At 35.6% G+C, this 21825-nt stretch overlaps 2 protein-coding genes and 1 long non-coding RNA gene across 3 annotated transcripts; 2 read left to right on the forward strand and 1 right to left on the reverse strand.

Annotated features, from left to right (window-relative positions):
* Positions 1–12235: 12235 nt before the first annotated feature.
* On the reverse strand, positions 12236–12754 carry LOC112722074 (cell wall / vacuolar inhibitor of fructosidase 1-like). The gene has a single exon (XM_025773053.3). It carries the CDS (start codon positions 12752–12754, stop codon positions 12236–12238), a length of 519 nt encoding a protein of 172 aa, XP_025628838.1.
* Positions 12755–15751: 2997 nt separating this feature from the next.
* On the forward strand, positions 15752–18498 carry LOC140175985 (uncharacterized). The gene is made up of 4 exons (XR_011867117.1): positions 15752–16300; positions 16500–16614; positions 17598–17746; positions 18188–18498. It is a non-coding gene; the product is annotated as an uncharacterized lncRNA (long non-coding RNA).
* A 1801-nt stretch (positions 18499–20299) lies between these two features.
* Positions 20300–20821, forward strand: LOC112722077 (uncharacterized). Its single transcript, XM_025773056.1, has one exon. It carries the CDS (start codon positions 20300–20302, stop codon positions 20819–20821), a length of 522 nt encoding a protein of 173 aa, XP_025628841.1.
* The last annotated feature ends 1004 nt before the right edge of the window (positions 20822–21825 follow it).

Below are 21825 nucleotides of genomic sequence, written 5' to 3' on the forward strand. Positions count from 1 at the left end.
ATAAAAAGTATTTGTATTATTGTTAGCATTTTTCAAACCTTCCTTAACTCTGATCGTGATTAGGCCTAAAAGATCACCTACCTCGTTGGACATAAATGTAATCTAATCAATTTTCATCTGATAGTGCTATACATTCGCATAGTCATAGAAAAATTACATTCGCATAATTATAGGAGAACTAACTTTAGCGAGATAACAATATGGTATTTAGTTACCACATGAGTATTTTTATATATAGAATTATCAATCAATTATGTATGGCTTCTGATAAAAATAATATATTCAACATGAATATTGTTTGTTAGGTAAAAGATAACAAATTGACAAAGAAAACTAATTACAATGGGTATATTCATTTTAAAAAATATTTTTTTATATAATACTATAAAAAATATTATGGTCACCCTGAATTACTACAGGTTCAACTTCCATCGACAGCGGTGGAATACCTAAATTGAGACATTTTCAGACTATAATATTTATCAAACAAACAATTAATAAAACACTTATTCATATCTTCTCATTTTGAGTATATTTATACATTAAAAAAAAAGAGTTGAAATAGCAAAAGTGATAAAAATAATAATTTTTATAATTTTGTGTGGCTATCTATATATCGAAGATCAGAAGACTACTATGATAATCTAACAAAATTAATTTTATTTATTGCATTCAATTTGAATAAGTAAAAAATCATCTTATTTTATTTTAGTCCTTAATTCACATGATTTAAATTTAGCTCAATATATATGATTTGATTTGATTTAATTATTAGTGAAAAATATATTAAGAACCTATTTTAAGCATAGATTTGTTATTTCAATGATTAATTAATTAATTTAATTAATTAAATAATTAATACAAATAATTAGTATAATTAATTTGATTTAATAAATTAAAAAAACAAATTAAAAAATACTAACAAAATATTAAAAGAAATAAATTAAAAAATACTACAAAATCAATTTGATATAAATAATAATAAATTATGTGATATTTAAATATCTAATCAAATCAATTAGTTGATATAGTTGATTTATCATAATAAATTGTATTTAATGAGTTAAAAGAAACAAATCGCTAAACACTCTCATAAGCATGCATGTCACGTCAACTCCATCATTAAGTGTAGAAACCTGATTTTTATATAATAAAATAGATAATAAATAGAATATATGAGAATATGATATGAGACATATTTTAATTATGAAATTGATATTATATAATATATATTTTCTAAATTCTTATTACTTGTTCGTTACTAATTTTTACGTAATTATTTAATAATTTCCGCCTATGAAACTATCAATTACCTAATATTATGATTTAATTAATAAGAATGATGACATTAATATTTTTTCATAAGTCTTGTTATTATTTATAATTAGGAAATAGCCATAAATAAATTTATTTCTTTAATGAGTGTTAAATTTGTTGTCAAATTCTATATTATCTTTAAAATTTTAGCGTAATTGAGTCTAATTTCTACATTTTGAAATGAATTTACTCAAAAAAATTAATATGTAAATCACATTATTATTACAAATTACTTTTTTTAACATAATTAGTGGTGCTTATTTGAACCATTAAATTTAACTTCTAATGATATTAAAGTCAACATATTTTATTATCTTGTACCTTCAAAGAATTTACACGACTAACATAAAAATATAATAATTGAAAAAAAATTCATTACAATGGTATATTTATTTTAACAAATATTCTTCTATCTAATACTATAAAAAAATACATTGGCCACTTTGAATTGTTACAGGTCAACTTCCATCTACATTAGTAAAATTCCTAAATTGAGATATATTCATCAAACAAACAATCAATAAAACACTCATCCGTACTTTCTCATTTTGGGTACATTTATACATAAAAGAAATTATACATAAAGAAAAAAAAGAAGAAAAGAAGAGTTGAAATAGCAAGAGTAATAAAAATTATGATTCTTATAATTTTGTGTGGCTATCTATATATAGTAGACCAGATAACTATGATTATCTAACAAAATTAATTTGTATTTATTGCATTCAACTTGAATAAGTAAGAAATTATCTTATTTTAATTTAGTCTTTAATTCACATGATTTGAATTTAGCTTAATATATATTATTTGATTTGAGTTGATTTAATCATTAGTTAAAAATATCTCGATTGTCTATTTTATTCATAAATTTATTATTTAATGACTAATAAATTAATCAAGTTAATTAATTAGTACACACAATAAATTTGGTTTAATAAATTAAAAGAATTAAATTAAAAAATACTAACAGAATATTAAAATAGAAAATATTACCAAATCAAATTGATATAAATTATAATAAATAATATGATATTTAAATATCTAATCAAATCAATTAGTTGATATAATTAGTTTATCGTAATAACTTGTATTTAATGAGTTAAAAGAAATAAATCGAAAAATATTCTCAAAAGTATGTCACATCAGTTTCATCATTAAATGCAAAAATTCAATTTTTATATAATAGAATAAATAGAATATATTAATAATCAACATATCACCCTTGTCTCCCACTATATTTGACTATATCTTCAATGTAATTACTTTATTTTGTTAAATTGGACGTTTTACTTTCCTTAATGTAATTATTTATATTACAAATCTCATTTTCCATTTAGTTTTAGATTAATAATCCTTCATAATTCCTGTTCTAAAAACTAGATCGAACATTGAGAATTGGTTATTAAAATGATTTAGTTTAAGATAAAAATTAATCAATAATAAATTGGTTAAAAATTTAAAACAATCAATCAAACAACCAATTAATTGATCGAACTAATTTGATTTTTCAGCGATTAATTGATTTAAAATAATCAAATACAAAAATCAATTTTATTTTATAAAAAAATTATGTATTTTATACATAAATATATTATTTTATTATATCTGATTTAATTTCAGTTAAACTTCGATTAAATTTTTAAATAATTAAACCTCTAATTCTATGGTTCGATCGTCGATTTAATTTTTAGAATCTCGCCGAAAATACTGATTTATTATATATATAAATCTAACATGATATCACCACTTTGTTTTGTTAGGTACTATTTATTTTACATACATTTTCTTGTTAGTTATATTACAGTGTAACAATATAATTATGGATTATTTTGGAAGAAATTAAAACTCAGTTGTCAATAGCTTTATCAAAATTAAAAAAATAAAATAAACCCCTTAAAAAATGGACCAAAAGAAGTGAGGAAAAAATAGCAAATTTATTTCAATCATTTGGAAGAGACACACATAAATATGTAACATATATCATATACTAATTTCGTGGATTATTTTATGACTAGTTATATAAAAATATTTTTATATAAAATTATTAATTAAAATTTATTAGATAATTTAATATAATGCGTATTAATATTTTATTTATTATTAAAAAAAATATCCAGAGAAAAAGGAGAGAATGAGAGAGAGAGAGAGTGGGTGGAAAATACAGAGAAGGGTAGATCTAGGGACCATGGCAATGATCCTAGAGTTTGGAATAGAGAAGAGTATAGGCGGTTGGAACATGAGTCTTACTCTATTTTTGTGAGCAACCTTCTTGAAGACATATCGAAGCGCATCAATGATATATATCTATCCCGAAAACAAAAGAGTGATAAGATATACTTTTTTGCTTTCATTCGATATACAACGAAAAGAGGGGCGTTGAAAGCTATAGCAAAAATGGATCGAATGAGACTGAGAGGTAAGGTCGTTTTTGTTGGAGAGGCTAGATACAGAAGAACGTCGGAAACAATGAACAGACCTCGGGGAGAAAGAGGGGATGACATGCAACACCACGCAGAGCCGAAGCCACATAGAGAAGTCAGGCCGAATGATGGTTTGTCGGATGGACATGCTCTACGAACGGAGAAGGTCGATAAGGACCCGCATGGAAATGGTGGGACGAAGACGGTAGAGGTTGGAGTGGCAAAGAAAAATCTAGAATGGCTGCAGCGAAGTCTTGTAGGGGGCACGACGAAGCCTGTTAATTTTGGATCTCTGAAGGAAGTGGTCGCAAAGAACTTGCCCAATGTCATCCAGGATCGGGAAATGGGATCATACAAAGCTCTGCTGACCTTTGATAGTGCTGTGCATGCCGAAGAAACGTACACCTTGAACATGAATCGCCTCCTACATTTTTTCCACAGTGTATGGAGGTGGGAGGAGTCAGAACATAGTGAAACCCGTAGGATGTGGCTTGAATGTTTTGGGGTCCCGTTACACGCATGGTCTGTCGACACATTCAACACGATAGGAGGCCAGTAGGGGGAAGTAGTTGGGTGTGCTAGAGAGACAAAATTGTGCAATTCCTTTACTGTAGGTCGTGTACAGATTGATACGTGCATAATGGACGTCATTCAAGAATGGATTCATATAACAGTCAGTTCTGTGGGCTTTGATGTCTTTGTGAAAGAAGTTGGACATGAGGCGTGTAACTTACAGTGCACCAGAATACCTGGTAATGAAGCAATAATAACCGATGGGCAAAGGAACCATGGTAACCCAAGTACAAGTCCGGGAGTCAATATATGGCAGAGGCCGTCGCATGGGGTGGCTCAAGAAGAAGACGTGCTAATACAGGTAATACGGGAGGAGGAAGAAGATAAGGATAGAATTGTAATTCCAGCTATAATTTTAAATGAATGGGTTAATGCCAATAATTATCACAAATGCTTGAATATCGAAACGTATCAATCAGTTAGGGGCGAAAATCAACGCGGGGCTAATTTGGGGGAGGGACGGTTATAAGTGAGGAGGGGGAGTCTGAGAGGACAATTTCTGTTGCTATTGATGGGCTGGAAAGGAGACCCAATAAAGGAAAACAAAAAGCTAAGTGCCAAAGCTTAGATTGGGCCTGCTACAACAAAAATATGGAGAAGGGGAATCAATTTATGCTGAGCGCAGCATCAAGTGAAGACTGCAGCAAATCTTCTGGGCCGGTGCTGGGGAATCTGGGTCGGGCGCTATGCTCTTCACCCATCAAAACGGATGAGCAGGAGGGACGCCAACACAATAGCGAAGGTCTTGAGGATGACGGCAACTCCCTTGTTGGGGCTGGCAAGGGGGGTCGTCGGTGGTCACTGGCCGAATGGAGCAGCCTGGGCCGTGGTGGGGTTGCACGCACAAGGACTGACGACTGTGAGCCCGGTGCGACAGCTAGAGAAGGCTGTGACTCGGCGATTGACGGCGGTGCTGAGGGACTGGTACTAATAACACATTTTGGGGGGGGGTATAGGTGAGATGGAACCGATTCGGGGGGGACGGTTGGCCTGGCGCCTTAAATGACGCGGCTGCGGGTGGAAAAGAGAAGAGGGCGAATCATCAGTTTCAGGTGGGGAATGCAGGGCCAAAATTTGGTGAAGCACTCAGTGGAGTTAATACTCAAAATGACCCCTGAAATTTGACCTCCAACTCAATTTAGCCCTTGAATTACCAATTGACTCAAATTGTCCCCTGAAATTTTAAGATGTGGCTCAAGTTGGCCCTTCCGTCTATTTCCGTCACCGAAAAGCTGACGTAGCCCATGTAATTGACACCTGGCAGCCTCAACGGTTGTCTGACGTGGCGAAATTCTTGTATGCATCAATTTAGCCCCGAATAGTTTGAAAAAAAAAACCTGCATAAGTCTTCTTATCAGGCTTCACCTCTTCCTTTATAAACCTTGTACGATTCAACTTCACCCCCTCCACTATGCCTCAGATCCCTCCTACCTTTCCTGTCACCACCACCATCTTCTTCACCATAACTACCATTTTATTCTTCACACTCATCTCTCCTCCGCCTCTCATATCTATCCTTATCCTTATCCCTACCCCTATCATTCTCTCTATTCCTTCCCCTTCTCCTAGAATCCCCTTTTTCATCATCATAATCATCGTTATCTCTATCTCTATCTCTATTCCTATCTCTATGCCTTTCATCTCTATCATATTTATCATACATGTCCCTCCTATCTCTTCTATCCCTTCTATCTCTGTCTCTTCCTCTGTGCCCATCTTCATCGTGTATTTGTCTGTCTCTAACACCACCATGTTTCTCTTTGGCTTCAGCTTCAATCTCCTTATGCAGCTCCTTAACCCTATCCCTATCATCTGCAATAGCCAGTGCCTTGAACTTCCCCTTCGAACCACCACCGTTCTGCTTCGAACCCTTGACGTCGCTGTTCCCAGAATCCTTCTTCGGAGGGAGAATAGCGTGGATTATCGTGAGAAGTGCACGGACAAAATAGTCCGACAATTTGGCACCGTTCTCCTTCAATTTTGTGTCGAATTCTTCGACGTTCTCGGAAGATCGACCCAACTTGGTGATGAACTCGGCGAGTACATTGTCACTGTTTCCAGTGTGAGACTCCATTTCGGTGCAAACCTTCGAAACAAGAGACAAGTACTCGAGCTTCTTCAACGAATCTTGTGGGTTCTCCACCGCCATGGCTCTGATGAAGAACCGAAGCGCGAATGACGAATTGAGAATTAGCGTGGATTCGTGGTGTTATGTGAGTGCGAATTATTGGCTTGTGTGTGGCAGTCAATGTGTGAGTGTGTTGGCTGTTGTGACCGGATTGTGTGAGTGCGAGATGAGAGAGTTAAGAGACTGAGGTGAGATTGTGGAGAGTCTGAGGCTCAGCTGCTGGAGTTACCTGAGGCTTGGTTGCTGCTTTCCAACTCACCAGAAATGACTATGATTTGGGAAAAATGGGGTTGCTAGATTTTTTTTTTTAAATTATTGGGGGCTAAATTGATGCATACAAGAATTTCGCCACGTCAGATAACCGTTGAGGTTGCCAGGTGTCAATTACATGTGCCACATCAGCTTTCCGGTGACGGAAATAGACGGAAGGGCCAACTTGAGCCACGTTTTAAAATTTTAAGGTACAATTTGAGTCAATTGGTAATTCAAGGGCTAAATTCAGTTGGAGGTCAAATTTCAGGGGTCATTTTGAGTATTAACTCGCACCCGGTGACTACCCTGATCTGAACGTAGGTGGAGGTCCGGTCATTGCTCAACATAGTATGCGGAGGAATTCTAGCCATGATGAGGGACGCGGTGAAGGGAATGAGATTGGGTATGAGGAAGGTGAGAATGCTGTGGAAGAGGACAGTGACACGCAGGGTTTAAAGCTAGCTGAGCATATGCTTGAGAACCGAAGAACTTGGGAGTTGGCAAAGGAGTCAGGTGCAATGCTGGTCAATGAGGAAGTCGACATCATGGCAATACTCCAATTGCAGGACAAAGAAATAGAACGCAAAAGAAAATTGGCGAAATAGAAGAAAAAACTGAGACGGTGCAGACCCAAAAATAAAAACAGGTGTCAAAAGAATTTTAAATGATTTTTAGCTTTTGGAATGTTAGGGGGTTACGAGGTGATGGAAAGATAAGAATGGTGAAGGAATTAAAGAAAAAACATAGTTTAGATATGTTGGGTTTGATTGAGACTAAAAAGGAGTTAGTGACCAGATTTGATGTTTCAAGAATTTGGGGACAAGATGGTATGGGGTGGGATTTTGTAGGCTCTGATGGTGCAGCAAGTGGGCTCTTGTTAATATGGGATGAATTAGTGTTTAAAATGAATAATTGCTATAAGGGGAGAGGTGGTTGTGTGTTGAAGGGGTCCTGGTGAAGAGTAACTTCAATTGTGCTTTTTTCTTGGTCTATGGTGCACATAATAGGTATGCGAAGATTCAGGTATGGGAGGAATTGAGTTACATGACTGGGTTATGTCAGGTTCCTAGTTGCTACATGGGAGACTTTAATGAAATAGTGCATGTGGGCGAAAGGCAAGGTACTGATGTTCTACCTAGGTCGGCGGAAGATTTCAAGAGTAGGATACAAGATATGCATCTAGTGGATTTGCCGCTCACAGATCGCAAGTTCACATGGTTTCGGGGACGGTCTTGCAGTCATATAGATAGAGCTCTGGTTAGTTTGGAGTAGTTAGAGGAGTTTCCTGAGACCCGGATACGCGGTGGCCCAAGGGGTTTGTCATACCACTGTCCTGTAATTCTAGAAGTCATGAAGCAGAGGGCAGGTCCAAGGCCGTTCCGAAGTTTAGATTCTTAGTTTACACATGAAGGCTTTCTTAGGATGGTTAAGGAGGAGTGGAGAGGCTTGTGGGAGATACAGTTCACAGACAAGTTGAAGGCTTTGACAATTTCGTTAGGGAGATGACATAAGGTTCATTTTAGGGATGTGGACAAGAAGATTACGAAATTTGAGAAAGAAATCAAGAAGGTTGATGATTTGGTAAGCAATGGGGTGTATGATGGAACAATGGAGGCTAGGAGGAGGGCGCTGGTTACCTGCTGTGAGAGGTGGTATGTCAGAAAAGAAGTTCATTGAAAACAGATGTCTCGGTCTCAGCAAGCAAAGGAGATGGACAAAAATACATGATACTTTCACAACATAGCTTCAGCAAGAAGGAGGAATAATAGGATTGATACACTGCTAATTAACGGAAGACTAGTCAGGAATCAAGCTAGAATAAAAATTGCTATTAGAGAGTTCTATAGAGATTTATATCACCAAGAGAGGTCTCCGATGGCGGGCTTTAGAGACGGTCTGGTGAGTAGGATAGAGCAGGAAGACTCTGTAAATCTGGAGGCGCTGCCAACAGTTGAGGAAATCAGAGAGGCCGTGTGGGACTGTGAGTCTTCTAAGGCACCAGGTAGTAACGGATACAACATGAATTTTATTAAGAGGTGTTGGGGTGAGATTGGGTCTGAATTCACGACTGCAGTGATGGGGTTCTTTCAGACATCAAGGTTGCCGGCGGACTCCAACATCACTTTGGTGGTGTTGGCACCTAAGTTCATTGGGGCAAGAGAGATTAAAGATTTGCGACCTATCAGCATAGTTGGGTGCGTGTACAAGGTTATCTCCAAGATTTTGGTCAGGAGAATGAGATCAGTGATGCCAGCGTTAGTAGGGAAAGTTCAGAGTGCATTTGTAAAAGGAAGGAAAATTTATGATGGAGCACTTATCGTTTGTGAAACTGTAAACTGGCTCAAACTGAGAAAAAAGGAGGCAGCAATAATCAAGCTTGACTTCCAAAAAGCATATGATAGAGTCAAGTAGAACTTTGTGGACCCTGTATTGCAAAAGATGGGGTTTGACAATAGATGGAGATCGTGGGTTATGGAGTGTGTGACCACAGCATCTATGTTGGTTCTGATAAATGGGTCGCCATCCAAGCCATTCAAAATGGAAAGAGGTCTGAGACAAGGTGACCCGCTTTCTCCTTTCTTATTCGCATTGGTTGTGGATGTACTACATCGAATGGTGGGAGAGACAGTCAGAAATGATCGTATATCACTATTGTTGATTGGGAGAGATAGTATAGCACTGTCACATCTTTAGTTTGCTGATGACACAATTCTGTTCTGTCCACCAGAGGAGGAAACTATTAGGAATTACAAGCGAATATTGAGATGCTTTGAGTTGATGTCAGGGCTCAGTATTAATTTTGACAAGTCGAGCTTGATTCCGATAAATTGCGACGATCAGTGGATCTAGAGTATGTGCCAATTGTTGGGTTGTAAGGTTGATTCGCTTCCAGTCAAATACCTGTGTATTCCCTTAGGTGCAAATCCGAGGTTGGTGAAGACCTTGAAGCCTATAATAGATAAAGTGGAGGAGAAGCTCAGTTTGTGGAAAGCTAAAGTACTAAATAAAGCTGGAAAGTTGGTGATGATTAAATCAGTTCTAAATAGTCTGCCAGTGTACTATTTGAGTTTGTTCAAGATGCCAAGAGCTGTTGCTGAGAAATTGATTTCACTACAAAGAAGGTTCTTGTGGAGCAAAGAGGATGGTAGTAATGGAATGGCATTAGTAAGATGGGAAGTGGTACAAGCCCCTAAAAAACTAGGCGGTTTGGGAGTTGGAGATGATATGGTTCATAACACAGCTATGTTATTTAAGTGGTGGTGGCGGTTCGCAAAGAAAGATTGCCCGTTGTGGAAGAAGGTGGTTTGTTCTTGTTATAATCTGAATCTTAATGAGCTACTGTCAACTCAAGCTCTACCTTCTAGAGGAGGCTCGTGGAAGGATATCTTCCAGTTACAAATAACGAATAACCATATCAGGGAGAAGATGGTTACAGGCTTATCCATGGAGATTGGTGATGGACGGCGTACTCGGTTCTGGAAGGATATATGGTTGCTTGGTGGGTCTCTAAAGATCGGTTTCCCAGGCTTTTCTTTGTTTCAAACCAATGTGGATCTGTTATAGGGGATTGTGGGTTCTGGGACGGATTAGAGTGGATTTGGAACTTCCAATGGAGGAGAGAGCTCTTTCAATAGGAGTTGGGACTACTGGATCAATTACATGAGACATTGAGACCTGTGAACTAGTAATTAACAGAGAGGATATGGTGGTGTGGAAATATGATAAACTAGGAGTTTATTCAACTAACTCATTTGTTCAGGTTTTGCAGGAGGCGATACTCCCAGAGGAGGTTACAAGTTACAGCTACACAAAGACCATTTGGAAGGGGTTAGTTCCACTAAGAGTAGAGCTGTTTGCCTGGTTTGTCCTGATAGGTAGGGTGAATACAAAGGAACGGTTAAGCCATCTTAGGATCATTAGCCAGCTAGATAACGCCTGTGTTTTATGTAATAGAGATGTGGAACATGTGCAACACTTATTTCTATACTGTGAGTTTACTTGGCAGGTGTGGAGTGCTTGGATATCAATGTTTAGCCAACAATGGTCTATTTCAGGCACAATGAAAGAATATTTTCTGTGTTGGATAGAGGAGCCGAGGAGCAAGGAGGATAGAGAACAATGATTGAGATGCTCCTGTGCGATCGTTTGGAATATTTGGTTAGAAAGGAATAGAAGGATATTTCAGAATAAAAGCAAAGGTGTTAAAGAAATTACTCACATGACTGTCATGAACCATAACGAGTGGAGAGGTGCGAACCCTTCTAGTTGTTGATGGTTATGCCGGAGATGATAGGAGGATTTCTTAATGGCTGCCATGTTACTTTTAAGTTGTTATTTTGTTTCTTGTTTGATTGCTCCACTGTATTGTGTTGAACTCTTTGTTTAAAAAAAAAAAAAACTAGACTTCTAATTTTCTTACAATAGCTGCCAGCAAAAGAGCAATATCATGAATCAGGTTATCATGAATCAGGTTTGGTGTATGTTTTGCTACATACTTGCACTATAACTTTATTTTTGTCATCATTACTATTTACGTTTGTTTTTAGAGACACGATGGAACATAATCCGAAGGAGACACTGAAATTCCATTCCTGCCGCTCCTACTGATAGTGGATCTGCGGCTCTCGGTGCTGTTTGTTGAGTTAGTTCTCGATTCTAACACTGAATTATGTTTTGGAATTTAATTTTTGATTATACATGGAAACGTTCGATCTTGGAAACAGAATGAATTTTATTATTCTTTCAAATATATAAATACTTCTAAGATAAAAATAGTTTTAATGTTTAAATTAAAGAAAAATAAAAGATATTTGACCACCTAAAAATGGTTAGATCCTCACACACCAGGGGACCACGAACAACATTGCCAAATTTCTCCACCTCACACATACTTGTGTTGAACTGATTGTACATTTTTCATTTATTATATTGATAGTTATTAAAACTGAGTTAGTAATTGATTTGGTCAAAATATTAAATCACTAGTTGAATCATTTGACTTAATAATAATAATAAATTAAATATATAAAATTATAATAAAAATTTAAAACTTAAATAATAAAAATAAAGAAATGTGAAAGATAATTTGCAATTTAAAAATTGTCCACAATCATAATGAACACAGTAGTTTATTATGGACGCGCATGGGTCAAAAGATTGTACTGTAATTGCATGTAAATAGTCTGATTTTTTTAATAAATTTAAGGCGAAAACTCAAGTGCAGTTGTTTTCATGTAAAACTGATATTTAAAAATTGTTTGACTAAATAACCATCTAACAATTTTTAACTATTAACTTCATATGAAGATAATTGCATGTAGTTGGCCATTAGACTGTAGATGTGGTGTTTATAGAAAACCAACTTTGTTAAACCATGATTCGAAAAACTGAGAGGGTAAATACCTAATTATCATTATTAGACTAATTATAAATCCTACTAAATTCGTGTAAAGTGAAATTAATTGTGCAATAATTAAATATAATTTTGATGTATCCTTTTGTAGTTATATAGGTTTATTTATTGAGTCAGCAGAAAAGAAAAAAAGAATCAGCCATTTAACAAAATCTTAAGAATTGCAGCAGAAATATCAAGAAGCTGCAGCATAATCCCATTCCTAGAACTCAAAGGTGACTGATTCCCAGTGAATTTCTTGTTGCAAGCAACAATGTCTTTCTCAGCATAGGAAATAGAGTAATTTGCAAAGCCAAAGTTGCCTCTGTTTATAGAACCAACAGCTTGAGGAAGAACATACTTAATAGCAGGGATATATGACTCAGCACAAAAGGTCAATTTATGCTCCAATTCATGGTCAGTGACTTTCTTAATAAGGTCTTCAATGTAGTTGAGAGTGTTAGTGGCATTTACTATAGTGTAGTTGATCATTATCACAACCATACCCTTTGGATCACTTGGGGTGGCAGGGTTTGAATGGATGATATTGCTACAGAGTTCATAGTATGGTGTCTTCTTGCATGTTTGGTCTATCAAATCATCTGAATATGTTGTGGATAGAAGAGTCAAAGTGAGAAGAACAAGTGTTAACGTGGTTGAGGCCTTATTCCTCATTTTCTTTTTCTTGAAATGATGATGGGTTTGTATTGAGTGAGGAATTATGAGTTAGTTTGGCAGGTATTTATGGTTAGTTTGGCCGTTATCTCAGTTCAATTTGATATAAAAAAAAATTTACGCATTAAAATTAATCACTAATATAAAATATATATTAAAATATAAAATATGTATTAAAAATAAATTAAATAATATAAATATATATTTATGAGTTAAAAAATAAAAAAAACAATTAATATAAAATAAAAGAAGTAAACTAATTTAATTATATCATGTGTAAAAGGAATACATACATATAGAAATATGTATTTATCATCTCATAAAAAAAATTATTATATTAATATAAACAAGTTTAATTATTTTTATTGCAAACTCGATTATTTTAATAATTAATTATTTAATTAAAAATAATATGTGTATTAATATATAAATATATTTAAATATATAATAGATATAGTAATAATTTTTTGATTGATTTATTGTATATTCATAATATTTTTCTAGTAAATATAATTGAAGAAATAGCAATAAATTTTTACTCTGTGATGATAGTATAAGTTTATAACCCACAATACGGTAATGTTAGAAAAACAAAAAAAAAATTATAATTTATTTTATTCAATAATATTTATTAATTGTCATAATTAATTTATTTTAAATAAATTATAGTTATTTTTGATTATTTTTTTTGTTACTAAACATTCCGATAACCCACAAACGGTAAAGGTATGAGACATTGTTGTAGGTGATTATCTGTACTTATTTTATGTTTTTTTTTTTCTTTTTTCTTGACAATTTCACTAACTGAGAATATAAATTTTATACAAACTATTGGTTAACGCAGATAATTTTTTTAAAGGAATCATTGAAGACGATATGATGGAAATTTTTTTGACTGAATTAAATTTTTTCCTATGCATGAAATATTTCAGTCAACTAACCTTATCATTAAAGTCTCACACTTTTAACGTTTTCACGAGAATTATTTCAGTTGATTAAATCAAATATAAATGTTTTAGCCTCGCAGGACTTTGATGCATTAAAAAATATTATATATACATTAAAAATTATATATATTGTGTAAAGTATGTTCTCTGCAAAATTCTAGTATTTGTGATGACATGCGTTTCTCTTAAACTCACCTACCAAAATATATTAACAAAAAAAAAAAAAAAGACCACAATCTTATAAAGTATATATATTCTGTTTCCTTCTTCTCAATGGATGTGCAGTTTTACACTTTTACAAGAAGAATGTACATATATGGTTGTTATGAGTTACCTTCATCAACATATTCTAATTCATAAAACAAATCTATCACATAGGAGAATCCCATTAAAATAAATAAATAAATAAAAGACAATGCTTCCAATTTTTTAAAGAAAATAATGAAGTAAATTTAATTAAAGGATAGAGACGTATATTTTGACTAGAATAATATAAGTTACTAAACATTAATTCTTTACCATAATATTCTAATCTTCAATTAAAATTAAATTTAAAATTAAATATGAAACTCGTTATCAATACGGTGGTTCACTTTTTAAAATAATACTAAATATTTAATAAAATTTATTATTTTTTGTCAACATTTAATTAATACTTTAAATATTAAATAATAAATATTAAATTATAAATTTTAAATTTTAATAATATAAAAATAACACGTTGACTAAATTTTAACTAATATTCATATATATAAAATGTTAACTTTCTAATATTTTTTCGCTTTTTATTTAGAATTAAAACTCAACATCTCACCCTTGTCTCCCACTATGACTATATATTCAATGTAATTACTTTATTTTGTTAATAGAAGTTTTACTTTTCTTAATGTGATCATTTATATTCCAAATCTCATTTTCCATTTAGTTTTAGATTAATAATCTTTCATAATTGGCTGAAAAAGATTTGGATTCTCTAAAATTTGAATTTCACTTTAGAAAGTAAAGTGTGATCTCTCACTATTTATTTTATAGGTGAAACCAAAAATAAATATAAAAAAAAAACTATTCAAGAGTATAAGATCATACTTTACCCTCTAAGGTACAAATTTAAAATTTAAAGGATCCAAATTCGGCTGAAAACCATTGTTCTAAAAGCTAGGTCAAAAATCGAGAATTGGTTATTAAACTAATCTGATTTAAGATAGAAATCAACCAATAATAAATTGATCAAAAAATTAGAAAAATCAATTAAACAATTGATCAAATGTCCCAAAGGCTACCAAAAACTGAAAATATCAAATTTGCGTAGAAGACCAAAACTCAAAGTGTCGAAAAAACATGAGCACTAAAAAGTAATTGAAAAAAGTTAACTAATTGAAAAAACTAAATCGATTAAATCGAAATGAAACTCACCATGAACACAATGTCAATAATGATGGAATGTTGATCGGAGTTTCGAGTAGGGAGAATAAAGAGGTCAAGGGGAGGTTGCATTGTTTTAAATTCGAACGCACCTCTTATCAATGGCCAAGCCGTTGTTAAAATTAGTTATTGACAGCAATAAAATACACTTTTCATTTATTCAATTTTATTAATGACTTAGCCGTGGGTAAATATAAAGGACGCACAAAATTTGAAAATTTCAACCCATGAATTTACCCTAGCTTTGCCGTTGATAAATAAAAAATTAATTTAAATAATTTAGCCATTGGCAAGTCGCAACGTTTATTTTATTTTCAAAAAAATATTTTCACATCGTACCGACGGAAGTAATTAATAATTAAATTATTTTTAAATAAAAATTAATTTATTAACATTATGGTTAAGTTGTCGATAAACCAATTTCTAAATTTTCAATAAAAAATTATCAACAACTAAACTGTTAGTTACTAGCATTGTCAGTATTATTTGTGTCTGTCCAATAACGTTTATGTGGTGCCAAAACTTACTTACAGCTAAATAGTTGGTAAACTAAATCACAAGATAAAAAAAATGAAAACCTTTAAATATTACCGATGCCTTGGAGATTTATCGACGACATAGTCATTGGTAACCTTCACCTCTAAAATGGTTGTCGGAACTTTTGTCAATAAACTCGTCCTGTGTAGTAGTCTTTGGGACCAGAAGATTCTTTGGCCAATAATTATACCAAAAATAACTACTAATTCACCTCAAACTCACGGTTGTCGCCGCTAACCTTGTTACAAGCACCCTTTCCCCTTTGAGAAAAGCACTGCTTTTGCCGGATTCGAGGTCATCATTGTTCTTCTTTGCTCTATGTTATCTACTAGATTTATTCGCGATCTCCTCCTGCGCAGTGCGTGGTTCAAATAGGATGCAGCTGCACGATAGTCCTACCACCGTCATCTCCAACCTCTATCGTCGACACCACGTATCGCAGGTTTAGACATATCCTACCTACTCTTCTACGTCCGCGCCTGCTCCTTCGAATCCGCTGCTAGAAGCTCCTCCTCCTTGGAGCATTACAGATTGTGTTCGATTCTGTTTTAAATCCGTTGCATGATTCTACTCATTGTTCTAGCCTTTTTGTCCTAGGTCTTTTGTTTCATATTTCCATTGCTGGAGCAGCTAAAACGAGGTAAGTGGCATGAAATTTGTCCCTAATTATACTGGTTGTATTATACAAGTTTAATATCTATTTTAGGTAAATGATTGTTGTGCTGAAATCTATTGCGAAATGGTTACAAGTTGCTTTCGTTTCTATTTTTTGTTGATTTAAAAGAATGTTTTTGCTCAATCAGGTTGTATTTCAGTTTTGATTTGTATATTTATTTCAGATTGATAAGTTACACATTTCTACCTTCATGTTTGAGGGAGGTAAAGAAATTGGTAAGGCCTATGCATGGCCCAAAATCTCTCATGGATGAATCATTAAGGGTGGCAATGAGTAAGGTAAGGTATGATCTGAATCCAACCCTAATCGGCGGGTTGAGAATATCCTAATCCTATCCATTCTTAACTCGCGGGTACCTGGTCCTACTCACAGGTTGTCAAAAAAATACAACATTATTATATAACTTGATGATAATTTAAAATAGAACCGATTTTTATGTAAAAAAAAAGTATTAAATTATCAAATAATGATCTTCTCTTAATGGCTAAGAATCTTTTGCATTTAATGAGAGGTCTTTGATTCAACATCCACTTGAAACATATTTTTATATAAGTATATAATATATATATATATATATATATATATATATATATATATATATATATATATATATGGATCGGGTGACCGAGTAAAGTGAATGTTGCCACCCCTATGAATCATGAACCGAAATTGTGGTTTCATGCTCTTTTTTTTAATGTCTGAACAGCATCTCGCTTTAATAATGAGAAAGTGAGACTTGTGCTTTGTTGGGATCAAATTCTTCGTATGATTACTTTGGATTATTCTAAATGCTTTGTGAATTTGTGTTGTTGTTAGTCTGATGATTACTTAGTTTTTAGTATATTCTAGTTATTCTTTCAAGGAAGGATGTAATTCTCATTAAAATTTTAGTTTATTCTCACACACCTCACAAATCCATGAAAACTATTGGTTTGGACTTTGGAGTTTAGTTTAAGCTTTATACGTGTTAATAATTTCTTGTTTGTTGGTGTACAAAGCCATGCTTGTGAGCAGCACATATCTCTAATTCATTTAACTATTTCATTTTGGTGTTTGAGATTTATTGTATCAAGTTTTCTATCTCTGAAGCGAGTTTATTTGATTAATCAAATTCAATCATCAATATGTATCATTATGATGAATACATTTATAGCTTTTTCTTTTAATCACTAGTAGCTAACTTTCTTCAATCATACTTATAGCTAGTAATTAATAAATTCTTATTTTATTTTACAAATTGCAATATGACTTAATTTTACAGGGACTTAGATGAAGAATTTAGAAAAGACTTATTGGTTATGGGAAGCTTTGATTCTTAAAGACTTGAATAAAACGCACATGATGAAGATTTGGTGCTTGGAAGTATTCTTAATATTTTCCCATCATTTTCACTGGAACAACCATTGAAAGGTGATCTTTCATTCTTTCTTAACATTTTATTTGATGATGCACATAAATACTTTGAATACTTTAATAATATACATAAGAATAAAAGGATGTAGAAAAATGTAAGAGTCTTCTATATTCTATATGAAGTTGGGTTGCAGATTAAATATACAAAGGGCAACAAGGTAAGTGTAAAATGTCCCCAATTATATGGCAATTTGTTTGACTTTGTAATCCTAGAAAACAGGAGGGATTTGAAGAGGAATTGTTATGGTTTTTGTTGACAAAATGGTGTGAGCACTAAAAAGGCTTGGTGGCCATTATGCTATAGTAATAATGTATTTAGACTCGCTACCTATCTTGCTATTATATGTTAAATGTTTGCAAGCTTATTAAGAGTTAGATACATTTTAGCAAAAGCATCTATGAAGTTTTTCTTTCATGTATATATATTTTTTAATTTAGGTGATTTCAGGATAAGCTTGCTAAGGAAATGGCATATGTTGCTACAGGATTTGGGCATGTAATGTTGCCTGAGAATGTTCATGAACCAGCCTTAAATTGTGCATTTTAATCAAACCAAATTATTTTTTGCACAATTTTAGACAAGTAACATAGTTCTGAACATTTGCAAAAACTACAAGGAATCTTTGGAAGAAGTTGTTGTCTTATTGAGCAGGTACATTTTAGGCATAATTTTATATGGTCCTTTTTCATATATTAAAGGATGAATAATGTAATGTTAGGATACTTAGAGAGATGCATTTAACCGTGAAAGTGTCAATACAAGTTTCTTTTGATATATTACTCAGTTTTACTTAAATGAAAATTAGGGTAAAAAACTTATATGCGCCAAGGGGAGTTTAAAATTACCTAAATCAGCTAAATGAAATTCTGATACATCAATCCACCAAAGATCACTTTAATGTAATTCGAATCAATAAAATTCGAATTAGATTTCCACATAATTCGAATTGACAAAGTTCGAATTATTCCCAAGCATTATTCCAAGGTAGTTCGAATCAACATGCATCGAATTAAGGATGCATAGTTCGAATCATATCAATTCGAATTACTATCATGACGTGGTTAAGGGGGAAGTTCGAATCTTCTTGATTCGAATTACTCTCGTTTGGTAATTAAAAGTAATTCGAATTGAGTTAATTCGAATTACGTATATATAGTGCGAATGGAATTGATTCGAATTACTGTGAAGCAGAGCTCTATATATATGAGGTGTACGTGAGTTGCTCTCAATAGAGGGACAGATGGCTAGTGAGGATAGTTTTCTAGTGTTGGTTCACCACAGAGGATCGATTAAGAGAAAAACTCGATCCGGTGTGAAGTTCACCGATAAGGATCATCTCTGTATTATCGTGAGGCCTACGACGAGCTATGATGACCTTGTTAGCTCTGTACTGCTGAAACTTGGTCTGGATGGTGTGAAAAGGGTTAAGAAGTTTTTCTATCGCATTTCAACCACGGTGCTCCAAGATATCGTGAAGTATGATTGTTTCATGATCGGGAGTGATGAGGACTTACAGGTCATGTTTCATTGTCGCCGGCAGTTTTCCGAGGTGAGGACACCAGAGCTGTTGGCAAAGTTGGTTGATATGGTATCCAGTTCGGGGGATTCAAACTGGAATACACACACTTTAGCCACGGTGGCCGGTTCTAGCTCGAGACCTGCCGTTGCTTCTTCCACCGTCCTTGCGTACGAGCCACCGATCCAGCCTGTTGCCTCCCTTTCGTTCGTTGTTGATCTTAGCGGCAATGTCGGTGACGAGGTTGGTACAGGGGAACATCTTCCGACCTCATTACATTGTGCTACACCGGCTGGTGTTGGAGACGGATTGTTTGATGATCCAGATGACGATGATGTTGAGCCGGATCTGATTGCTGATGACAGTGGCGATGACCTCAGAGCGAGTGACCCGAGAGGGGTTGTAGGTGGATCTAGTTCTGGCACACAGCAGTACCTACCCCATTTTTCATCATTGGACCTGGATGCCATGAGGCAGGATGGGCTTCTTGGGCAGGCTGCTGGATTTGGCACTAGAGATGCAGATGGGTCTGTTGGTAACTTGGTATGACAGAGTTCCAGGTTGGTCAGCAGTTCTAGGATAAAGATGAGACCATGTTGAGTGTGAAGACTTACAGCATCCACCGAGGGGTACAGTACAAGGTAGTTGAGTCTGACTATCGCCGGTATGTGGAAAAGTGTTCTGAGTTTGTGAATGGGTGCACATGGTTGATTCGGTTGAGTCTCCGGCAGCGCAAGGGCATCTGGGAAGTGAAACGGTACAACAGACCGCATACGTGTCTCGCCACCTCTATCTCCAGCGACCATAGGAGTTTGGATTATCATGTGATATCGACATTCATTATGCCAATGGTGAGGGCTGATGCATCTGTCAACATCAAGGTGCTCCTAAATACCACGGCCGCAAACTTTGGATTCAGGCCGACGTACAGGAGGGTCTGGATGGCGAAGCAAAAGGCTGTTGCCGTCATCTATGGTGACTGGGATGAGTCGTACAACGAGCTCCCTAGGTGGTGTTAGGAGTCCAGTTGACCATGCTTGGTACAGTAGCAGTCCTTCGGACATGCCCTGTTCGAGTTGGGGGACAGCTGGACGAGTCTCAAGCTTATTTTCATAGGCTGTTCTGGACGTTCCCACCTTGTATCGAGGCATTCTGTCATTGCAAGCCGTTGGTGAGTATTGACGGCACCCATCTATATGGCAAGTATGGGGGAACGTTGCTTGTCGCAATTGCACAGGATGGGAACTCCAACATACTGCCAGTGGCATTTGCACTAGTCGAGGGTGAGAATGCTGAGTCGTGGTCCTTCTTTCTCTCTCACCTCCGTCAGCACGTGACACCGCAGCCAGGTCTGCTAGTTATTTCGGACAGGCATAATGGCATCAAGGCCGCGCTTGAGGCTCTTGATGGGGGATGGCTACCTCCGGCTGCATACCGGGCATTCTGCATTCGACACGTAGTAGCAAATTTCGCCCTCACCTTCAAGGGCAAAGACGCTCGGAGGCTTCTTGTGAATGCCGCATATGCCAAGACCGAAGTGGAGTTCGATTACTGATTTGACATTCTGCGCTCTGAGAATCCGACGATGTGTGACTGGGCGAACAGGATTGAGTATTCGTTGTGGATACAGTATTGTGATGAGGGGCGCAGATTCGGGCACATGACGACCAATATCTCTGAGTGTGTGAACTCAATCCTTAAGGGTGTTAGGAACCTCCCTGTGTGCTCGCTGGTGAAGGCCACATACGGCAGGTTGGCTGAACTATTTGTCCGCAAGGGGAAGGAGGCCGAGGCCCAGCTGGGTACCGGACAACAATTCAGTCAATACCTGGTAAAGTGTATCGAGGCCAATCTGAAGACGGCTATGTGAAACTCAATGCTGCATGATCTGATGAACTAACGAAATTAAATATAACACTGATAACGAAAAGATATAACATACAACAAAGATAACGAAATAACATATACCACGATACACAAATCATCTAAAGAGGTGTGACCCCGTGCCACAAAGACGTGGAACCCGTGTCCTGTGACCTCTACGGATAAGGGGCTCCTCATCCTCGATCTCATCCTTTTCGTCCTCCGGGGGTGGCTGTGCAGGCGCCCTAGACTGGACATGTAGGGGTATGGACGATGATGGTCCGGCGACTGAATGTGACACAGCAATATGTGCGGATGCTGGGGTCCCACCCAAGGCGAAAGCCTGAACAGGTGCCACGGAGGGAGGCTCATTCAGATCGACATCTAACACTGCCTATGTCCCCGTCGTCTGTCCCCGTCGACGCGCTGCCTCATCCTCCTGCATGATGGTGGTGATCTCATCTAGGAAATGTGATCCACCAAAATCCACGTCAATCCCATCACCGGCAAGAAACTCTGAAAACATGGATCCCGGAATCACCCATGGCGTATTCTCCTGAGGTGTCTGGTCGTCAACGGGAACACCAACGGAGTAATCTCCGAGCGGCCCCTCTCCAAGCCCAGTGTCAGCATGGCTCGATGGATCTCCCATATCGGATCCATACCACTCTCCACCATGTCCACCATGAGCGGGCC

Source organism: Arachis hypogaea, chromosome 11 (genome assembly GCF_003086295.3).
Source record: "Arachis hypogaea cultivar Tifrunner chromosome 11, arahy.Tifrunner.gnm2.J5K5, whole genome shotgun sequence".
NCBI classification, from domain to species: Eukaryota; Viridiplantae; Streptophyta; class Magnoliopsida; order Fabales; family Fabaceae; genus Arachis; species Arachis hypogaea.